The sequence below is a fragment of the Colletotrichum scovillei genome, assembly GCF_011075155.1.
Source record: "Colletotrichum scovillei strain TJNH1 chromosome Unknown Contig00015, whole genome shotgun sequence".
Lineage (NCBI taxonomy): Eukaryota > Fungi > Ascomycota > Sordariomycetes > Glomerellales > Glomerellaceae > Colletotrichum > Colletotrichum scovillei.
The window spans coordinates 90,986-113,312 of NW_023336273.1; the positions used below are offsets into that span (position 1 = coordinate 90,986).

The window sequence follows — 22,327 nt, forward strand, 5'->3', positions numbered from 1 at the left end:
ATGAAGCTGGGCCATCGCCCTCAATAAATCAGCTTCAAGACAAATCGATAACTATCCAATCCGCATACCTCATTTCGCCCGGTGGGTGGCATAGCCCGAGGCTTCACGCCCTCCCCTCAAGACGTGTCACTATAATAAAAGGGGTCCTGGGCAGGGATTCTGGGTTGATGGTCTTATCCCTGAGGGCATTCACGTGCTAGCTGGCCGTCCGTAAGCTTGACGGCTCTGATATAAAAAGGCGGCTTTCTCCTTGTTCTGGGACACTTTTTGATCGCCGTTCTCACCACCAATTTTTTCAAACACAACCGAACCACATGATGTCAGTGAGTGCTGCTACCCTCTTTATATACTATCTAATCCGTTGTCAGGAGTGGCCGGCATTACTCTGAACACAGAAGGCCCGGTAAAGGATACCTATCAGGTGGCCGGTCAGCGATTGCAAAGAAAGCCTGCCGCCCAAGAGTAAGCCGAAGTCCTGAAATTCTCTCGTTGCTTTGTGAAGCCAGATTTTCTCTCGCGTTCAAACAAACAGGAAATCAAGCAACATTGGCATCAAATAGCTAACCAATTCTTTCCAGGCATGCGATGAATGCCGTAAATCGAAAACCAAATGCAGCATGACTGGGCCATGTGAGACCTGTCAGCGGCGGATGGTCGAGTGCTCTCTTCCAACAAAATACCAAAAAGTAGACGAGTCTTCGAATTCCGCGCAGAGCTCAACTTCGTGTGGGGGGTTCAACTTTTCCGAAAGCGCAATGAACCCAGTGTTCTCAGGTCAGAACATTCAATTCATCTCAGAACCACGAAGTTCAGTCTCTAATCTATCACAGGCCACTTGAGACGGCTATCGGCAATGACCAATGAATACATTGCACCTATCACAGCTCCAGGGAGAAACGATATGCTGCGACCAGAACTCAAGCCTAAACCTCGAATGGCCCATTGGGTAGTCTACGAACGATTCGACTTAGGCAAATTGGTTTACAGCGGTCTGGGGGAATCCTGTTGTGTCTCCCTCGATTGTGTGCGTGGTCTTGATAAGATGATGCTTCAAGCTATGGAGCAACACCAATGTCTGCTTTCCGACCGTGGTTATTATGAGGAGTGCTCAAATGCCCTGACGATGTTGTTCCGAGATATAGTGATGTAAGTATGCTGCCTCACACCATCGTCCTGCTCTAATTGTGAGAAATTAGTCGAATTTACTATGTGGCTTACTTAGACTTTTGCCCTTCCAATCCTTTGAAGCATTTGGTAAACTGGAATATGGTTTACAAAGTAGATCGAAGTCGTATTTACTGTTGCACTCAATCAGAGGTACTCAGAATGGATCCTTCCGTTCACTTCATCGACACCGAGTAGAAAGATGAGAAACCAAATAACGTGGATATGGCATTGAAAATCTCCCCTTGACGTACCGTTAAATGTGCGGCTCCAACGTGACACTCCTCGCAGAAAATGGCAGAACGCTTTTAAAACCCTACAACATAGATATCTCCTGCTCAATCGATGTCGGCTACGGATGCCCGCGATTTCCCTCGCAACAAAGGTCCCTCAAACTGTATCTCTATCTCCCCAATTAAGAGGTCGGGTTTTCGAGTATATGCTTCATCGAGGCTCAAAACAAAACCATACGCCTTTGTAACAATCGGCATGATTGCCAGGCAAGGAGTCAGAGTTCTAGGAGCCACTCAATATATCGGCAAACGTCAGCTCCGTCTTTGAATCATTCCATGGACATTGATAAGATGTGATCAAGGCTCTAAATTGTACAGCATTAGGTTTCTCTGTAACGAGTATTCGTACACACGGCTGCTGAAGATATCCCTTTATTGAGCCTAGCAAGCAACGATCTTCTTGAGAGTTTGGGATTGCTGAGTACTCGTATCTGTATGTACCTATCATGTCTGCGCTGAATTATGCATCTTAACAAAGCTGTTAGATCCCATGGCTGAAGCTTGAACCATTGAACAACCCATGCTAGATTTCCGCAAACCCGCGCAGCCAGTCGCAAGTCAAACCGGCACTCGATGTCTGCATGCCGCGTGAAAACTTTTCCGATGCATTGCTTCCCCCATCGCCGTCATTGATAGCTCACAATGAATACTTTCACCAGCCATTAGAATGGTAACTTTCATATTGTTCGGTAACGTGGTGCTTCACAGGGCTCGGAAGATCCTCATTTGTGTTGGCGCAGACCCTCTCGGGGTACTACTTCAAGTTCGCAACGTTGTGGGAAGTATGGAGGTGCTCGAGGACTGTGTTGGTAGTAGAGACCTTCTAGAGGCACTTAGATAGCGGAGCACGGCGGTGCCTCAGTGATGGACTTGAGCGGCACCGAGCTCTTACCGCGGCTCATAATTAACGGAGCATCGTCAAAATCGTTGAAAGAGACATCCAAGATAGGCGGAGCAGGCTGGCTGGGAAGATTCCAAGGCAGTGCTGGGGTGGAAGGAGGGACAACATTGCCCATACCTCTGTCGCGTGTCTCCTTCTTGAACAAGAGAATGATAAGAGGGTAACGCGAGTTTGAAGTCTCTTCGCTGACGCTAGACTTTTCGGCGCTGTCATCATCATAGATCGCGCATTCGTCATCGTAGTCGGAATCTGGGTCATCAGGTTGTATCTCGTACCATTCCGCTAATGGCTGTGAAGGTTTTTGCCCATCGTCCTGAGCCACCGTTTCGGGGTCAAGACCGGCCGAGTTCGGCATGCAACTCTCGCTTGACCTAGGAGCAGCAGCACCCGGAACGGACCTGGGGCACTTATTTGGGCGCTCTCTTTGCAGTCGGGATTGACGCCGCGAGCGAGCCGAGGGATGGCTATTGAGGGTATCGGTCAGCTATTGGCGACGATGGACGGCAGGAAGACAATATGTACCGGGACCTGACTTCTCCGCCAGTACGCCTCAGTGGCTTCATTAAGACAGATTGGATGCGTCAGCTGCTAGTATGATGTTCGATGTTCTGAGAACTCATGAACTTGTCGGTCTAGGTAGCGTCAAAAATTGCCGGAAGGACGTGCGGCCCGGGAGATGGAGACAGAAGAAGGGCTCGAGGTGGCTTGCGAGAGCTCGACACCAGCTATCATAAGAACGACTTGATGATTTATAACAATATGAGACCCATCGGGTGAGTCGCCCCAAGCTAGTGCGCTGATCGACGGCCAGAGTTCCAATTGGTCGTGGCAATTTAAGACCCGTTCGCGAAATCAGGCGTCGTGTGCCGAAGTTAGCCAGGGTTCTAGTCTCATTCATGCGCGGGGATTGACTAGAAGCGGAAACACGGCTAATTGCCAGCCGGGAATGGCACGCTTTGTGACACCGCTCGACGGCCTTGTGTGGAAGGGTGTGGAAGGGCGGACATGGGTGAGGACTCACCACCTCAAATGGGCCCATCCCGATCTCCCAATTGCTCAGGTGCAGTCCACGCGGCCTGGGTCGAAAAGGAATGGCACTATCGACGGACAGTTTCCCTGGTCCCTTAGCTAATGGATGAAGTGCGGTGATTTCGTGGGGGTCGAGACCTCGGAAAGTCACGTTGATCCAGCCAGCATCTATACCAAGACGTAAGTCGTCACCACGGCTGTGATTTGGTCTCCTTGCCGCTTTCCATTATCGTAAGCAGCTAGCTCAGCGACGTTGCAAGTATGATACCAATTTGTTGTGCGCAATCAATGCGAACTCGACCTTGCAGGTGCTCCAGATTTCCTGTAGTCTGTCTCTTGAACCGAATCTGTACGTGAAAAAAGTCGGTATATTTCCAAATGAACACACCTGATAACCATGCTGGTGACGATCATAAGAAAGCTTGAGATGTTCACGAAGCAGTGGTAGAAGCACGTGGTATGTCAGGACTAAGGGCCAAACAAGTCGGGAGAAAGAGGGGATAAAGATTCTGCGATGGGAATGTAAGGCTGCTCATGAAATAATTTCATTTCATCAGTTGAAGCGTTGAGGCATGCTCAAGTTGAATGGCGACTAGTTCAAGCAAGCAAATATTGCATTACGGTCTTTTCAGTCCGGTCTGAGTGTATCGTGTCTATTACTTGGTCTACTTATTTTCATGGGTTGTGAATCGGCAATATTTCCGTCTATGTACGACTTGAGCGAGCTGATTCCGCCATTTCCTCTGGTGTTGGATCCACGGCCAAACCCCCGCGCTGGGTTGGCTCATTTCTGACGTTTTCCCTGAAGGTCGTGCGCGTCCTGGCCTCAGACTAGGTGATTTGCCTTTTAAGAGCGTACCAAGATTGACTGAAGAGGGAAGCAAAACAATGAGAAACACGGGTGCCAGATGCCGCTTTCCCGTCGTGATCAACGACTGGCTACGATGAGTAGCGCCAACCAAGGAATTGAGATGACTCGTACGGCGTCACCACTTGTGTGTAGGATGGATCCTCACCATATCTCCAAGCGTCTGTGTACCTCGGGTATTGGTTGGGAAATTCCTCAGAAGTCCAGGCCTGTGTCGTATCTCCGGTGAACTCGATGTCCGCGACGCCGGCCGAGTCCCCACTCGATTTGCCAAAACCGTCGCAAGCCACGGCGACGTCAACATCGCCAGTGGTCTGTGTATAACCGGCGAAGTAATGGATATTCGGTGACTCTGAAAGCTGTTCCGGAGGTCTGTGTTCGGTGTTGAGAAACTCACGTTCGTAGTGTACAGGGTGTCCAGAGAAGGCCGTTGGTGAAAAAGAATGAGCCATGGCGATGGGCTGCCCGGAGAGCTGCTGTGTCCCGCCAACTGAGACACCCACAGCGCCATAGACCTAGTGACTGAGCTCTTTTAGATTCGATATCCAGGGCCTATAGCCTTCTTTGCAGAAATTGGCCGTCATGTGGTGCGGCACGACTGAGGCGTCCGGCCCGTGTAGAGCGAGAGAACTGTTTGCCTCTCGCTTCAGGCCACTGAGCGCGGAGCGTTCGGGGCACGAAATCTCGGTGGCGGCCGTGTCTATCTCAACGACGCAAGGGCGGTGTCTTGACCATTCTGGATGGTGAGAAATCTCGAGCTGGCATTCGCCGAGGGAGCAGGAGCATCGTCCATGGTTAGAACGGTCGAATTCATTCGTCACCGCCGAAGCCTGCCGCTCGAGGAGTAGGGGTTTCTCGTACACATTAGGCTGCGAAGGAAGTGCTTGATGAGGCAATAATTGGGGGTGTATGGGATCAACAACGGCCGACGTTGGAGACCGAATGAGATGTTGGGCAACAGGGCGGAACAGCGGGATATCGGCCCGGAACTCGGGGTAGCGGTTGAAAAAGTCCTCCGTCATGGTCCAGTTACTGATTTCTGATATACTTTGCTCGAACGACGGCAACATCTCGTACAAGCCTGTGGTCAAGTTCTTGACATACGTGTTCTGGAAGTCAGAAGACCACAGGAGACGAAAGTTACGGGCGAAGCTCTTCCAAAACTGGTTGTCGCAATATTTGTGTTGTTCAAAAACGAAACGTTCTCGGACTCCAGGCCTGTCGTCTCGTTAGCGACTTCAGTACTGGATGCGATGAGCAAAGGATTGTGGTCAAGTACCAGACGAAAAGATTGATCGCATAGGGGTGAGGAAACACTTGAGACGGTCTACAGTAAGCCTCGAGTCAGCATTCATCAAGCACTGTGCCAGACCTTTTATTTCACGCACCTCTTCCAGTACCATGGAGGCAGCTTGTCCCTGCGCTCGGTGGTGGGATTGGAATGGTACCGCAGTTGTAGACTCACCATCCAAAGTATTGCCAACCGTTCAGTCCGAGGACATGCCTTGAAGCATAGTTCATCAACACATCGAAGTTTGATCCACAAATCTGACAACGGCTGGTACTTGGCAGCGACATCCCAGCCCTCGATCAGAGCCCGCACGATTGTGTCTTTTCCTTTAGCATCTTCAGTCACATGGGCTTCTGTTGAAGTGCGCCACGGCATAGACAAGACCTCGTTGACAGCCCGCCACACATTGACTTCCAAGGGTTCAGGACCGGTCGACGTGTTGATGGCGATGCAAGCACAATAACCTCTCGGCGGTGGAACGATGAGGTCGGTCGTGGCATGATTCTCCTTATGGTTCTCAAGGTCGACAGCGGTGCCATGCTGCAACATATCCGTGTAGTTGCAATGGGGTGACGATGAAAGCTTCTCTAGTCGAAGTGACGTTGCTAGGTGGTCGGAGAAGGAAAGCATTCTCGTGCTGACGCTGAAGATGAGCGGCTTGACCTGATTAGTTCTATGATCTTCTGAACGGGGTTGAAGGTTCTGGCCTGATTTTCTGTTATAAGCTTGAGATCTTGCAACGGCTTCCGAGCAGACGATGAGACCGGCGCTTGTGATTGGCTTCTATATCGGACCATCCCTAAGCGTGAAGAAGCACTGAAGGAGGATGCTGGCTGGGTTTTGCGTCTCAGTGGTGTGCAGAGGCCCAGTAGCAATAGTAACACGAGTGCTAGCCGAGGATGGCACGCTTTCTGTCATCTCCTGACGGGCCTGCGCGAACGGTGTGGAGACCGGTCAGTAGTGGAGACTTACGTGCGAGCCTATCCCGGTTTCCTATTGTATCCAACGAGGCATGGCACTATCGACGGATAGGTTCCTTAGCCGATGGGTAAGTGCGGTGGTGTCGTGGGGGTCGAGACCTTGGAAAGTTACGTTGATCCGACCAGCATCTGGTTCCATGGGTTGGCCCTCGTCAGGGACGTTTCGCTACCTCAGGCGTTGAGGTTGGTCCGCCATCTCAGCTCCGCCAAGTCAGCTCCGCCACCTCAGGGCTCCTAGCATGGTGATCGCCTCCAGCGCCTCTTCGGGCTCCCGTAAGCATCGTGAGAAATTGGCCGTCGTTCTTTCGCAACGTTCCACGGTGGTCGGCTCTGTGCTTGTGGTGTGGACTAGAAGGACAACGGCTCTTTGGACATCGTCTGGGCATGGCACGGTTTTATGCTTCCCGTGAGAGGCGTCCGCGATGGTTCGCACGTCCGACATTGCTGCAAGCAGGCAACGAGCAGGCAACAAGCAGGCAACGAGCAGGCTACAAGGCAGACTACGAGGCAGGCTGTGAGGCGGACTACGGTCAGGCGGCAGGAGACCTGAGAACAGTCACTTGCACGTAGCACCCCAGGGGCATGGACCTGGCAGAGGGAACATCAAACACAACATAGGGGTACACAGAGTCAATTCAAGGGAGAGTCATCTCCGGTCTGTCTAAGCAAGTTGCTGCAGGTGCTTTCCGCCCATCCCTAGGCTCCGTCGATCGCGTTACACCACCACTTAGACCCCTCACGTCTACCGGTTGTACTGTCCAGGGTCAGTAAGCCTTGGGTATGATCGGGCGTGTGACTTACGACAACACAGTCTTCGCACCGCGCACCGTGGACGTTCACCCAGCCGGGGCAGTCGACGCCGTGCTTGTATCTGTTGACGCAGGGGTAGCGGTCCATCCTTTAGGCTTCGTTCGTCTTCGATCTTGTGCTGGCTCGCGGGTAGAGTGTAAGGTATGCGGTTTGTGGTCAAGGTGAGGTCTTGATGGTCTTCGGATCCGGGAATCTCGCCATCAGCACCAGCCCTTTATATCTCTTCCTCCCTGAATTCCAGACCAGGCCGCAGCTGCCTCAAATGGACACGACTGCAGGGCCAATGCCTCCATTCGCAAGGAGCCACGGTCCGATGCCCAACGGACCTCTCATGCCGGCGGCAACCAGCGGGTACTGCACGGCTTGTCCGCGATTGGCCCTTTCCCTGGTCCGCGAGTCTCTCGACGGGCAGCCAACACGAATGTTGTCGGGTTCTGCGCTGGCCGTCGCTGCGCAAGACATGAAGTCGGGAGATGCAGCCCTGATTGGTTGGGCTGACGTCTCCATGTGCATGCCAAAAGCGGGCCGTCCTGGGGACGCTAAAACGTGAGATGAGCGCCCCATGTCGTCTGTGCCGTGGCACTGGGGAGGCTGCAAGGACGATGCAAGATTTGGCGTTCCCACTCCCCTCCAACTTTTTTTGACCTACTCACCCCCACACCCTTGTCGTCGCTCACACCCCACCATCTCAGCATGCGCACCCCCAGCCGCATACGCCCTCCTGGCTAGTCCCCAAGACCCACATACCTTATGTCCATCACTCTGCAGAGAGGCTCGAGCGCCCGTCGGCCAATGTCACTCGCTCCGGCTGCCCACGCCTGCCCTCAGCCCACCCCGCAGGGCTGCCCCGATTGGGCCTCGGCTCGAGATGCCCTAGTCCGGGCTGCGCCAGGCCTTCCGCCATTGCGTCCGCAGAACGTCCTCCGTGAATGCGATGAGCTCGCCAACCTACCACGGATGCCCTACAGGAAGCCTCGCAAGCCGGTGATAAAGTCAATTCCGCTCGCATATCATGTCACGCATACTGTCCTCCCCCCCCACCTCAAGTCGTAGAGGAAATGCTCAGCAGCACCTGAGAGGGCTTGAATAGAATTACAGATACGGCTTCGGGCGTAGGATATACTTTGCGGCATAACGACTTGACTGCGCCTGACTTCGGCTAATGCAACCTAATAGTCCCTTTACTTCTCTACCGAGTGGTCTCTTGCGCATCGAGGCCCACGGAGACGCAACTCTCAGTCACGTCTTGCTCACCAGCCGCCAAGCGAAGTCGTTTCGGTCCAGCCTCATCAATGGAATCCTCTCTGGATCTCTTCATTCGCGGCGCGCTGGCTCGAATGATGTGCCTGCCGTCGTCAGCTTCCGCATGTCAATTGATGCGACTGACCCTACAGTAATGTGTTCACGCCTACTTCTTTGTGAAGCGTTCGCCAGGTAGAAAGATACCTATACACGCCGCCTGTTACTCTCGGTAAGCTCCATAGGTCTCCCGTCTGAATTGTCCGCGCCACTGTTGATGCGCTGGGTATATGATGCGTCCTTCTGCTCCGAAACACAAGCCCAGCTTCCTTCATGAAATATTCAACCCTCTGTACCATATCTTTGTCTTCTCCGGCCAAGGTTTCGTCCGTGGAAGGACTGTCATGGGACTCCGCGGGTGATGCAATCAATCCGCCGCATTGAACGTCGATGGTAGCTTCGGGATTGAGAGACCTGGTTCGATGTTCGATTAGCAGACGTCTCATAGAATGGCCTGGCAACAGCGGTACTTGGAGAGATTTTCAAAAAGGTCGTCCGGAAATGTTGCTCCGGTAATGCTAATGCAAATGTAGTCATGCGAAGACTCAACGCCGAGATCCTCTCCGTACCTGTGCTTGTCAGCGATATCAAGTGTGCGATCGATCAACCGACTCACCTGGAATCTAGAAAATTCAGGGCAAGTGGTTCTTTTCTGACGTGGAAATTGCCCGACACAAATCTGCGGCATTCGCCGCTGATGATGAAGATTCCGTACTTGACCGTTTTAAGGTTCCAACCATCGATCGACCGGGTGTCCCAGTATCCTCCGTGACGTCTCAGCACGTCAGCGGCCATATTTTTGCGAATGTCTAGCTCGGTGTCACTGCAGACTTCTGGGTCGGAGTCAACGAACAGATCCAGTTCAGCAATGCCAGAGTCTCGAGATGAGTGGGTTCCATCGTCAGAACCTGAGGATGCTTCGTAGCCATATTGTGAAAACTTTCCGCCGCCATAAGATCGGGGCTCCTTTGCCATGTTGATCAACGGATAGAACCTTTCAACGAGACTGATAGGGTCTTGACCAACGAGTTTCCAGCTATCGTCGGGCCGCGACGGCTTTATAAGACGCGGTCAGCGGCGCACGGTCTCGTCATCCCGTTCTCCAGTGATATGTAATCAGGTGGGCCCCGATCGTCCATTGCGAGGTCCGGGCTGCCCAGGCACTGAAGATGCCCAATAACAATGCCTTGGCCAATTTGAGCTGCTTTCAGGGGTCTTTGGAGCCGAACCACACCTCGCAAGCAGATTTCACCGCATTCAGGGCATTCCCATCAGCCCGTCTCCTCGCTTGATACCCATCTCGGCCGCGCCGATGTCAAGGGAGCCGTAGGCGGGTGACAAAGAACGAGAGGCCAGCCGCCGCCTACCTGGTGCTTCCTCGCTATTTCTGATACATCAGATTTAGCACTCTTGAAGCTCGCCTTGTAATTGTTTGTCCGGGTGCTGTCGCTCCGACGCCGCTGACATCCTGCACCCGATGCCCGTTGCTGCTTCCATGACCATGAAATCCTCCTCGAGACGACCGAAGTCTAGCCGCTATCGTTTTGGCGTCGCTTCTCTGCTTTGTCAGCACTTGAAAAGATCCCGTTTTCCAAGCAAAGCTGCTCGCCCCATGTCTGTCGCGAAGTCCAGGAACGTAACTGACGAGAGGGTTTGATGCAAGCGAACAATATGCTCATAAGGGACAATGGCATCCACATATACCACGACGAATAAGATTTCATTTGCATGTGAGAACGACCATGGCAAATTCGCGTGATTGAATGAAATGCGCAGCGTTCGTCCCGAACCACCTTTCTACCCGTGCGGGTACTATATGCCCTACTTCGTGGACTCACCGGCGAGCAACAGCTGATCTCTGCCCCGCATCGAATTCCAGGTCCTCTCAACACAAAGCCTGCTCACAGGTTCTCCCTCCGAACGCAATGTACCATCTCACTGAGGTAACCATCCTGCCGATATCAACGAGCTTGAAAACGGTCAGTGTCAGGTATTCGCCGACGTACCAGGGGAAACTGACTAATGGTAATAGGCACGAAAAGCAGGATTTGAAATTTCCAATTTCGCTGCTTCCACAAGCCTATCATCCAATTGAGGCTGTTCAGGCCCTTCGCGTGCGATTGCTACATGTGCTTCTATGAACTTGACCATCGTCGATACAAGCCAATCCCCCACTGGAATTTCTCCCTCATCCTGACAATCTTGGACGGGGGGCCTGTATTGCACAAGTTTCGATTGTCCGATTCTGTTCAGATCCCGCCCGATATTGGAGGAAACGCGACCAATCCTTGATGTTTCTGAAGGTTCGTACAAGATCCGAGATAGTTGCAAGAGAGGGGATGTTTCGGGCAGGCTACCCTCGTCGGTAAAAGGAATCATCTCAACTACTTCTATGTTGAGCACACCTGCAGGTGCAAGGCAAGTTTGCACGTTCCTGAAATATTCTGGCCAGTTTTCTATGTACTCGATCAATCGAGAATGGATCAGATCGTACTTTCGCTCCTTCCACATCATGTTCGGGTCGACTTCAAGACAGATGTCATCGTTGAGCGAGTCTCTACAGGATCGTCAGTTCTTGTCTTTTGGCGGACCTTTTCAACGTACAGCCGGGGATGGAGCTGAGGGTCACGATTTCTTATAAATTGTGCATTCGCAAGTCCGTTCAAAGCCCTCATTTCGGCGGCTCGAGTTAGCCAAATCGCGCTGTTCGTTGGGAAGTCTGCGACAAGTCTAAGGTCCAAAAGTAATCTCTAGAGTATGTTGTAGCATGTCCCATGTTTTCACGAGGGTGTTCTGCCACAGCTGTCAGCGCGAGCGCGAAGGGAGTAGGGGTGCCCGCAATGGATCGCACATTTTTCGGGTACTGCTGTATAGCGGATGGTACAGCCATTGCGAAGTCTGGCGCTGAACTGTTTTCAGAGTAAAGGGAGCAAGAACAAAGGACAAGGCGTCTTTTCCTCAGTCGTCCTAGGCAAAGCTTTATCTGGGTTGTGAGCCCGGCAAGCCAGGCAATCCTCCTTGATGAACAGAAGGGAAACATGGCCCATCGGACTCTTCAGACCCTTGCAGGCGTTCCCACATGTGTTTGCCGTCATGTGATGAAAATTACAACGCTTTCCCTGATTGATGAGGCTTCTCGACAGGGGATACCTCGAAGGCCTAGCAATTAGGTTTGTCGGCTCTTTGCTCAAAACCGGCCTACGCATGGACTCCGTCGCAATCTCGGATCTCGCAATCCGGAGTTCCAACTGCTGTTGGAAAGCTACCCTCCAAGGTCGCAAGAGAGATAGCATAAGGAATCGGACCATCTCATCACAAAGGTCCTAGGATCCTCTGGGACAATGGCCGGGTCATTCAGAAGGTTAGGAACGTGTCGTGTCACAGCTACAGCCCTCGGCTTGAAGTGGTGCGAGTCGCTGAGTCGAAGCGGCGAAGCCCTCTGTGTAGTCATGCGCTCGCCAGCTCTTGCCCGGGCGCGGATCTAATCATGAGTGAACAAACATTAGTCTCGACAACTGATATTGAACGAATTGTCTCAAATACGGGACCTATTCCGCTTTGAAAGCTCTCACAGCTGGGAAAGGCACAATCCGCTTGTGTGCCATCCTAGTATGCACTTACTGCATTCAGCTGAGTGATCCAATGCCCAGGCCGACCGCAGCAGCTTCAATCATTGTGGGTTGTAGCGCATTGCAGTGAAATTATGGACAGCAAAGGAGGTGTGTCACTCCGGAGCATGCCTGACTAACCCAAGGCAAGCGTCGGCAGCGGGTGCGGTGCGACGCCAATGATCTTTCCCTTCTTCCCCTCTCTGTCAAGCTTTTGGCTGAATCGCGTCCCATATCCTTTCTAGCAGCTGAATGAATCTGTGAACGTACTCTAGGTTGCCTCCATAACGACACTCATCCACAGTATTTCACGTGTCTTCAGGACCTCCGCGGAGGTCAATGGCCAAAGGACCAGAATATCACATCTGGAAGATCCAGGATGCCTGCCATGTACGCGCCTGCTTAACTGCCCTGAGCTTTCCAGCAAGTTCCCATACGCACCCCTGTTACGAATCAACGGACGAAAGAGGCCGTTTGGGCGTTTGCAGTCGCACGCGGACTTTCTGGTTCCTGAGTCGTACCGATAAGAGAGGGGCTTCCGCCGTCGGGCTAGTCTCGATCTTGCTGAATTTCTTTCGAGCTCTCATTCGGGTAGGGATGTTGTTTTCTCTTCAAGGTGCGGCAGCCAGCAGGGGTTTTCCCATGCACCAGTCCAGCTAGAGCATTCCAGGCTTTCCCTCGAGATTTTATTGGCGGCCTTTGGCCACACTTGGGTCTCGAAATGGTCAGAAAGCCCGATCAGTCTACGGCCGTCCTTGGCGCTCGCTCCGTGTGAATCGTTAGCGACAGGTTCCTCGACTCTCCAAGGCTTTGTTGTAGCGAGGAGACCGGTCGCCATGGACGTATGAGTCGGAAAGAGCAAGACGTGGCTTTCCACAAAGCTCTGGTGCGCAATCTTCAACAGAATTTGGAGGTCCCCACTCATCGTCCACGAATGCAGCACTCTCCCTCTTTTCCCTAGTGGCTCTGGCTCTCGCTCTTCATGATGAGCCTATCGCGCTGAAGAGACACCCTATAGCGTGGGAAGTCAATTTGTGACAGCCCACAGAGTATAGCAGTGACAGGCCTGCCAGCTCAGAGCATTGGGCTTTGCCTTGGCCATGCCAAACTTATTGCTGAGAAAATCGCACAGCATCATGTCCGGAAGTCGTGCTCGAGACCGCCTGATACGTCCCGCGCACCAGAGTAGTACAGTCCGCCAACAGGCGTGAGCAGGAATGGCGACCTCATTCAATCTTACCGGGTTGTTGATGGACGGCCCATACAAGTCAATCACTGAGCATCCATGCAGCACACGGAAGTCGCATGCATATATGACAGCCTGCCTTATTGTCTACTTTGTTACTTCCTGCACGAGGTGCCCCTTCTTCGCCGTTCCCGTCGCCGTTGACGTTCTGTTGACGTTCCGTTGACATTCCGTTGTGACACCGACTGAGACTTCAAGTGGATGAGTGGGCGGATTCTGGCCGTCTCGACATCTCTGTTCGCACCATCGCCTGACCGTAGATATCGCGGAAGCGATGAGCAAACGTGTATCATAAATGGGTTTTGTAAAGTTGGGTTAGGTCGTCCAGCATCTGGCGGAAAGAAAAGAGGCGGGAAATTGGGGTGTGGAATTTTGCCCGGCGACCCGAAGATCCTGCGCAGATGCGGCGGCACAGTATACTCCAGCTCCAGTGATGGGTTGTAGCTGACGATGCCTTTGAACGCATGGCGGCTAGGGCACGATCTTCGGAGCGCATCACAAAAGCACCATGCACTACAGCTTTCTTTCATAATGCGTGCATAGACCCGCACCGTCGAACGCATCATGCCTTCATTTGCCGAGGGCCACAGATCCTCGACTCAAGTCTGCTCCTGATAATAAACCCAGTCGTTGGAGTCACTACAGGCAGCCTGGATTGCTGTGTGGCCAGACGTAAAGTGTCAGGGAGAGATCTAGGTCATTGTGACACTGCCACTGAGTGAACGCAATTTTACCGCGTTTCCGGCAGTGGTAAGATCGCTTCTCAGTAGACAATGTTTTCCACCTTCTCAAAGTGGCTGCCATTGGAGACGCCATCCGTCATTGGGTGATCTCTCAAACGATGGCTGAGAATGATGAAGAACAATACAGCAGTCCGCCCCCCGACGAGCTACGTCTACAGCCACCCTGACTGCAAGTATTAGCTAGAGCCAATCACGAACGTGGATTTGAGGCAGGCAAAGGATTGATGCATACTGAACGTGCCCTGGAGCAGCTGGAACAGCCAAACTAGAGTCACGTCAGGAAGTTGTCCACAACAAAGCACCTTGCCTCACTGCATGCATGCCTCGTCATTGGTCCAACTCCTCATGGTTATGGCACAGCTTGGTCACTTTGGTCAAACACTCCAAATCCCAGCGCATAAAAGTCGCCGGTTTGGCACATCGCCTTCATGAACCGCAGCGAGATGTGGTAAAATGGTGACTGAGGGGACCGTGAGTGGTGCCACCACGAAACCAGTTACATCATTCTCTTCGGTCTGGCTATCCAGTCATTCCTATGGCCACCATCCACCAGTTACCATGAAAGTCGGGCCTAGGAAGCGTTGGGCCCCAATAAACTTCGCCTTCGACTCTGAATTGCTTAAGATGCGAACCACCATGCCCGTGGTGGGAGAAGCCGCGCTCTTGATCTATCCAGACTTCATGATAGCTGAAAGTACCGAATCCTGAAATCTCATTCGACACTGTGTTGTGCTGTTTCGAAAACGCCTGTGGTTTCGAGACCCAGCGAGTCCGCAGCTTTTGCCAGGCCAGCGATGCCCTTCCTTTGACATGCAACCAACCGGGACAGGATGAGCGTACTACATTGCGATATTCGACCGACACCACCCTTTCGCTAAGTGAGTTATGGCGAAGGACGACGACCTGCGTGTATCAGAGGAATTTCAAGTGATGAAGGATAGGACTCTGAACCTTACCTTAATTGTGTTCACGAATAGGATCGATTTGGATTTTTTCTTGGGGCTTTTGCTGTCATGCTCAAGCCAGCGAAATAGACTGAGAGTATCGTCGTCCATGGGTACAGCAAGAACCTTCTCATATGATATTTAGGAGTCTTCCCGTTGACGGAGGGAAGCGATGGCTCAGCTCCCAGTATCGAAGCGGGTAAAGGGCCTCATAAGAATGAGCAAACTGATCGCCACAACAGCCAACCCGTCCGCAAACAGTACTCTGGTGTCCAGTGAATTGAGTTTAACCATGGAAGGACTTGCCTCGGCCCCGCGCGGATTGTGACGAGACACCAATGTTGGCCGCCCTAGCGTGAGGATAAGCGTATTGAATTATTGCTCCACAGCCATCTGAAAGTATTGATGGACGATTGACAATCTGGCAGAAACTCCCGACCGTCGATCACAGCTCTACTATGAAGCTTCAGACGCGAGACCAACGACAGAGGTGACGCACAAAGCTTCTTCCAAAAAAGTTTTGAAGCCCCTGCCCTCACAGCCATGATATGTACAAAGTCTTTGGATTACCATTCTGCGTTCCACTGGCTTTGAAGATGGGCCATTTGCACCAGAGTGCGCGCAAAGCCTTCCGGAACGACATCGACTCCTTGTCTACGAAGCCTCCCCATCACCGCCGATTGCACCTTAAAATTGCAGTGGACATGGTTTGGCGTTGCTGTTTTGTTCAGACAAATCACACCTGCGACGAGAGACTGTTCTTACCGATTGATCATACTCTCCCATGCAACCGGAGTGCGTGGTTTGCAATCGCCACACTTTTGATCGGCGTGCTTTTTGAACCACGTAACGCAAGGTGGGCATCGTCGATGGGTTTTTGCGTAAACTAGACACCACGACGACGCAGTCTTTCGGGTGTGACCGCATTGATATTTGTGCTGGGTATAGTTGCACATTTCCAGCGTGTTCAGCTGAATTTGAATCGATGGCTGCTAAATTGCTGTGAAGGGAGCGTATGATGCACAAGCTTAATATAACATACGCAAGGGTGGGGTTGCCCTCGGGCACGTTCGATCGCCCGCAGGTTCGTCTTTCCAATGATTGGCTTCCAGCTTGTATCACGGTCTGGGGTCTTGTAAGGAGCTGAAGTATCGTACGGTCAAAATGACGGACGATCGCGCCCTAATGATACGAACGTGCATGCCTACCACGGGAACAGATCGCCTCCGTCGAATGGTTTTAGCTCCACATGCTACGGCCCAGATGTAAATAGATGATGGTGCTATGAAGAGCTTTCTCTAACCAAGTTCTTGACAAGGCCATATCACATTGCAGCAAGTCTGCCAGCGCTCCGCGCGGCTTGAGAGGATATTGGTGGGGCGGCAATGACAAACCCCACGAAACTCCTGGCAGGGTCGCCCAGGGGAGAGACAGGAGAAGAGAGAAATGCCTGTTCAAGCAACAAACATACACGCTAGGTGGAATCTGCGCGACTGCGTCGAATTACAGTATAGAAGTCGCCATTGCCATAGGCAATCCAACAGCGCATCTGACCTGCATGCTAGTGCTACAGCGATGCATACTCTGGGTCCGATAGAGCCCACATCGATCTGAACGGCCGCCTCTGGCCTCCATCGCACGATAGAACCAGAGAGGAAAACATACAAGGATACTGTTCGCGCTATCACCGAGCCAAAGGCAGGGTTGCGAACATGTTCCCCTGTTGGTCTGACGGCCGTAAAGCTTGCCCCCGTTCAACTCTCTGATGCACTCCCCACAGGGAGTGACGCCAGGAACGCATCACCTTTGCGTTGATGGACCAAACGTACTACTGTCGGCCCCATCCTGGGAAGTCACTGCAGTGTACCTCGCGTCCGGAGCACTCCAACGCCAAGCTTGACCGTCGCGCGCCGCAGCAGCCATCGCAACTTTGGCTGAGAGATAGCGTCCCACATTATCTAGTGCGGGGGCGTTAGGGCTTACCCATGCTCGGTACACGATGTCGGGCTTTGGAGACATACGATACGTTGGAACATGGGAGGGCTTCTACCGGCTATTGTACCTTGCTCGCAATTCACTCTGTGTCGTGGCATTTGGTTGACTTAAATTGGTAAGCCATCTCCATAGGGGTGCTCGGAGATTCACCTTAGGAGGCTGCCGCTAGCACGCAAGTGTCCTGCGACGTGCAGACGAACTGCTTAAACTGATGGTCATGAACAGATGCATCACATGTTTGTAACATAATGCCATGTGCGTGCTCTGGTCTGGTCTTACCGAGCATTTGGCGTCTACCCCGTTCTGTGTCTGCTTCTCTACGGGATAATTGCGAAGTTTCATGTCCTGCCTGAATCGTTGAGTTCTTTTTCTTTTTTCGTGCTCTATTCTGCACTCTGGGCTTTACACAGGACAAATTCATTCAGTCCGGGTCTCGGGCTACAGCTCCAGAAGACAAGGGATGACTCGTCGGCAGTTGACGCAATAATAAGCGAGTTCACCAATCCCAGTGTCATTTGCAGAGGTCAAGTTGCAGAGGCACGGCCAGATTTGCATGACGTGAAGGTATCTCAGCTGGGGACGATATCGCCAGTCTATAGAGTCGAAGGAGTTCAGACATGCGCTGAGGGAGATACTTGCGCCGATCATGGCTACAATGCGAACGCTCAGCTAGCCGGGTAGGGGTTTTGTCCGTGGAGAAGCCAAGGCCAGCTCCAGAGTCCGTCGTAGCAGCCACCCTGGAAGGTGGACTTTTCCCCTCATTTCTCTTTCACAGTAGGGTGGGGGCAGGTTGCGGGTACAGGCAATGGGACGCTGTTGGCGTGCAATGGAATAGTGTCGGAAAACAGGCCAGCAAAAGGTGTACAGATGGGTCACTAAAGTAGTGTATTGGATTCACGCCATCACCACTCCGCAAGATGATCTAGCGTATTGCATGGCGGGAGGCGCGAATGGCATATCAAGTAGGCAGACGGGGTTAGTTCGGGGCCTTTGCCCATTCTGAAGGTCCAGAACACTGCAACATGATGTTCGCTAGATTGACGCTACACGAACATCGAGGCTGGTCAATGGCACGACTTGACGGACTACCAAGCGGCTGTTGCGGCCTTTCCGGCGTCAGGATTCGTCCCGGCAACGTTTTAGCTCAGTATGCTGGCACAGCTCCTGTGCATACGTTTTGAGGCGCACGCCCCAACGGCGTCAGCTGCACTAAGGCACATATCGATGAAGCGTGTCTTTGGTGACGCTAAGCCTATCTGACTGTCAGGACACATCCTGACTCCAAGTCTGGCTTAGTGTTGGCCAAGATCTGATGTTGAGGACGCTACTATGCAGCAACCCACAGCAGAGGGGTGTGTACAAGCTAGCGTGCACGAGCCAGTGCCGGGTATCGTGGTAGGGGGCGTGACTGACACAGCAACTTCTCTAGTACTGCACAGACTAGGGATCCCTAATGACGCTAGGCTCTATGGGATGTCAGGACAAATCCTGACTCTCGAAGCGGCATAGTCAGTAAAATCAGGGCCAATCACTGTGGCATGGAATGCTCACAGACTGACATGGGTCTCGGCCCTCACGGCACGCCATCTTGCTTACTTTTACCCCCTGATCCTCACCCCCTCGTAGAAGTATCAGAAGTATGCAGACAATCCCGGCATGGGGTTAATTGGGTGCTTATCCTTACCAGTACTCGGCCTGGTCTCGGTGGCCATTGTATTCAAGGGAAATACCTAAATACATCACATATCATGTCCTGTGCCTTTGCTTCTCCCCTATACTCTTTTCGATGTCAGGACGTGTCCTGACCCCAAAAGAGGAAAGGTCCGAAGGACAAAGCATGCACACTACACAAGGGAAATTTCTTCGCGCTCTTGACAACCTACCCATTCACAATGGACCAGCATCAATATTGTTTCAATCCACACCGCGTCCAAAGCATGCACCAGGAAGGGGCGCCTCACCATCGAATGGATTTTGAACCGTACCAACCGCAAACAAATGCTTTTGCCAGGTCATCACTGACGATCCTCTCCCCGACGCCGTGGTCAGAGCCCCGACCGCTCGTTCCTCCTCCGACCCCTCCTGCCCACCTCAACCGAGTGACGAACCCAAGCCCTACTCTCCCGCTCTCGCGCGTCTGGCACTCGCAGACGCCGGACAGTGTGAGGAACAGGCCAAAGAAAACCGGCCGAACAAAGGACTCGCCGCGCCTTCCCAAAAGACAGTATAGAGTTTTTTTTCAAAAAGTTCCGGACACCGAAGATGGGTGGCTTGGAGCGAGGAAGCGGCTCGGCCTGACGAACCTCGAAGGCATCGCGAAAGCAATCGATGATATCCTTTGGTTCGGAAGCGACTGTGGGGAGTCCTGTATCCCCAGGGACATGACAGACTACATCACGCATCGGGCGGGGAAAGCAGAGAGCATCGGTGGCCCCGATCGTGTCACCTCCCTGTCCAGATACAGCCACGTAGTCTTCTTGGGTGAATGCTGCGTCGCCCGTCAGCTGGAAATGCGTACAGAATTGATCGACGAGGCCATCAAGCAATTTCTTCACAACACGTTATCGCCAGCTAGGTCCTCCGAACGAACCGGCGCGGGTAGCAAGACACAACGAATGTACGAGAACGTTCCAGTATGGATTACGCGTCAGGAGGAATCGCTCTTTCGCCATCGCGGGCATCTTGCATCAGAGATGTTCCTTCATGGTGCGGCCCTCAGTGCGAGTCGAGTTTCTTTCAGTGCTGACCAGTTGCTGCTGCTTAGGTGCGATGAGCCTCTCAAACTTTGACAGTCTATCCAGGTCCGGGCCAGACCATCGGTTTCGGAAAGAGACCATGGCTAAGATCCCATCGAACATGATATCGTCGCTCGAGACCGAGCTTCCCTTCTATTTGCCGTTCATCGTCTGGGCCCGTATCCGCCTTCATACAGGCATTGATTGCTACGAACAACTGGGACCCGCATTAGGTGTCACCAAGTTTACCCCAGACGATTTCCAAAGATGGTTTAAAATCTATCAGCAGAACACAACAAAGCCTACGACAGGTAACAAGCGTCCCTTGAGCGAAGTTCAATCTGAGCCGACAGGGAAACGACAGCGGACCAGCCTTCAAAGGCCAGACAGGTCACCACTTGATACTGCTGCTTCGGGTGTCTCAGGCGCTCTTGCACAGGCTGGAGATTCTGCCCCGTCCCTGCTCATCGGCAGCAGTGCAGACAAGAGCGTACTTGAGCAAGGGCTACAATCCAATCGGTTGCCCCAGATGCCTACTAACGTTGGTGCTGACCAATTCACTCCGTCATTCACACTGGAGTTCGGCTGCGAAACGGCTTTCCATGGATCACAATTAGAAAAGCCTGCCGGCTATATGCATGATCTGACTGGCCCGGTCGACCAGCTCTCGGCCGAGCTCGAGAACATCACGGCCCCTTTCATCGGGTCGCGTTACGATGTAGCCGGCGCAACCATTCCGTCGGAAAGTTTTTGGAGCGGCATCGATTGGAATCAAATTAGCCGTCTTGAGCCGGCGTATCATGAGGACCGTGTTCGGTATATGAGCGGGCACTAGTGAGCATCAACTTCAATTTTCATCTACCTGTAATCTACGTGCGATGCTTCGTATATCTCCATGTCATGCTTGCACTGCCGTCCTCTTGCTCGTCGCATGTGCTTATGGCGCTCCGCTAATCAGGTGGTCATACTTCTCACACCCACGATTTTCATTCGCTGCTGGCTGAGATTCAAAAACATGTCTTTCCATCAGGAAACGACAAGACGGGTCCGTTATAAACAGAGAGCTACCAGCTGGAAGACGAAAAGGTGACTCAGTCTGCCACACGATTTCACGTACTTCCTGTCCAACTCGGTACGATGCCTTTGGCGAAGATAAATCCTGGGAGCGATCTGCGCTTTTTAACGGAATGAATGTGCAAATAGAGTTCTCGGGCACCGTGAACTTTCCAGTGAGTCTGTACGGGCCGTACTTGTATGTGCGCACATGCTTTTGGCCCTTGGCCTCGACCATCTTCACGATCTCGCGTCCCTACCTCCTGTTAGGATCCTTCACTCAAGACAGGGGAGATATCCATACGTGGTCGAGTTTGAAAGATTGCAATATCTCTTCGTGAACTGAGGTCATTTCCTCTTTTAACAGACCCAGGAATCCAGGCACGGGGCATGCCGTCCCTGGTGTGTCGTTTCCGGTCTTGTTTGAAAGCTCAGGGTTGGCCGGGTGCACTTTGAACTGGTCCATTTGGGTTGAGAGGCAACACCTTCTCGCGACTAGTGTACCTCGGAAGTCGCATGGCGAGTAGAAAGACTAATGGTGATGGTAAGATGGCAACACGTGGTGCATACCCAAGCTGCCACTTTAGGTTCTCCTTCTTCTCGTGTCCCACATGGTCGCTGGGCTAGACGATGCGAAATGTGGCTGATCAAGCTCCTATTGGTGCCAGCGCAGCAAGAAAGATGGCCGTGCTGGCTGACAAAGCCATACGCATCGGCAACGGGGAAACACTCGGACCGACAGGCATGTCGCGACAAACGCAACTAAACTCGACGTATCACTCAAGCTGCTGTTGGTTTGATGGCAAAAGATCTTCGCTTGAGATCATAACAGCCTTCGTGAAGCAAGATGTTCTTCCAACTTTGGTCAGATTGTTCGCAGTGGATCACGGCGCAACGCTTCAGAAAATCTTAACAGCCCCGAGCCGCGAAATGGCCCCTACGACGACGAACGACCGAGCCTTACAATTACGATCGTGTACGGACGAATGCGGGTTCGCGCTTGATACAGATAATTACGAACAAAGCTCGGAGGGCGATTGTAGATGCGCGAAAAACATGCCAAGGGCAATGTGTATGCATGCATACTTTGTCGTTGGTTTGGGTTGGTGGACGAGAGGCTTAAATCAGCAGAGCGGGAGAATCATAAATATTTCACACCGTCAGTCGATAATCACATCGAGTAATGGTTGTTCCGCTATCTTCTCTTGCTAGTAATCTGTGCCAATGCCCTAGTCCATCAAGGCGGCCTGACTACAGCCCATCTCACATCCCGATAGTGTTGTCTTCCTCAAACGAGACGAGCCGTGCTGCCTGTCGCTAGAGTCTTAGATTTTGGCATTAGACCGAGGCTACGGACAATGGTTGCGA

At 52.5% G+C, this 22,327-nt stretch overlaps 5 protein-coding genes across 5 annotated transcripts; 1 reads left to right on the forward strand and 4 right to left on the reverse strand.

Moving 5' to 3' along the window:
* Positions 1–2,045: 2,045 nt before the first annotated feature.
* Positions 2,046–2,921, reverse strand: HER10_EVM0009686 (uncharacterized protein; the record flags this gene model as incomplete). The annotated part of the gene is made up of 2 exons (XM_035479166.1): positions 2,046–2,822; positions 2,881–2,921. 2 exons carry the CDS (start codon positions 2,919–2,921, stop codon positions 2,291–2,293), a joined length of 573 nt encoding a protein of 190 aa, XP_035325744.1. The 3' UTR covers positions 2,046–2,290.
* Positions 2,922–4,049: 1,128 nt separating this feature from the next.
* Positions 4,050–6,866, reverse strand: HER10_EVM0003906 (uncharacterized protein). The gene is made up of 3 exons (XM_035482939.1): positions 5,644–6,866; positions 5,535–5,582; positions 4,050–5,473 (listed from the first exon to the last, which is right to left on the reverse strand). The coding sequence occupies exons 1-3, from the start codon at positions 6,174–6,176 to the stop codon at positions 4,771–4,773; spliced, it is 1,284 nt and encodes a 427-aa protein (XP_035325716.1). The 5' UTR covers positions 6,177–6,866; the 3' UTR covers positions 4,050–4,770.
* Positions 6,867–7,146: 280 nt separating this feature from the next.
* HER10_EVM0008005 (uncharacterized protein) lies at positions 7,147–9,644 on the reverse strand. The gene is made up of 4 exons (XM_035483054.1): positions 9,252–9,644; positions 9,106–9,204; positions 8,729–9,049; positions 7,147–8,682 (listed from the first exon to the last, which is right to left on the reverse strand). The coding sequence occupies exons 1-4, from the start codon at positions 9,608–9,610 to the stop codon at positions 8,526–8,528; spliced, it is 936 nt and encodes a 311-aa protein (XP_035325736.1). The 5' UTR covers positions 9,611–9,644; the 3' UTR covers positions 7,147–8,525.
* Positions 9,645–14,751: 5,107 nt separating this feature from the next.
* On the reverse strand, positions 14,752–15,287 carry HER10_EVM0012826 (uncharacterized protein; the record flags this gene model as incomplete). Its single annotated transcript, XM_035482208.1, has 2 exons — positions 14,752–15,135; positions 15,189–15,287. 2 exons carry the CDS (start codon positions 15,285–15,287, stop codon positions 14,752–14,754), a joined length of 483 nt encoding a protein of 160 aa, XP_035325764.1.
* Positions 15,288–18,876: 3,589 nt separating this feature from the next.
* On the forward strand, positions 18,877–20,741 carry HER10_EVM0010508 (uncharacterized protein; the record flags this gene model as incomplete). The annotated part of the gene is made up of 2 exons (XM_035479965.1): positions 18,877–19,877; positions 19,936–20,741. The coding sequence occupies exons 1-2, from the start codon at positions 19,064–19,066 to the stop codon at positions 20,739–20,741; spliced, it is 1,620 nt and encodes a 539-aa protein (XP_035325750.1). The 5' UTR covers positions 18,877–19,063.
* Between the last annotated feature and the right edge of the window lie 1,586 nt (positions 20,742–22,327).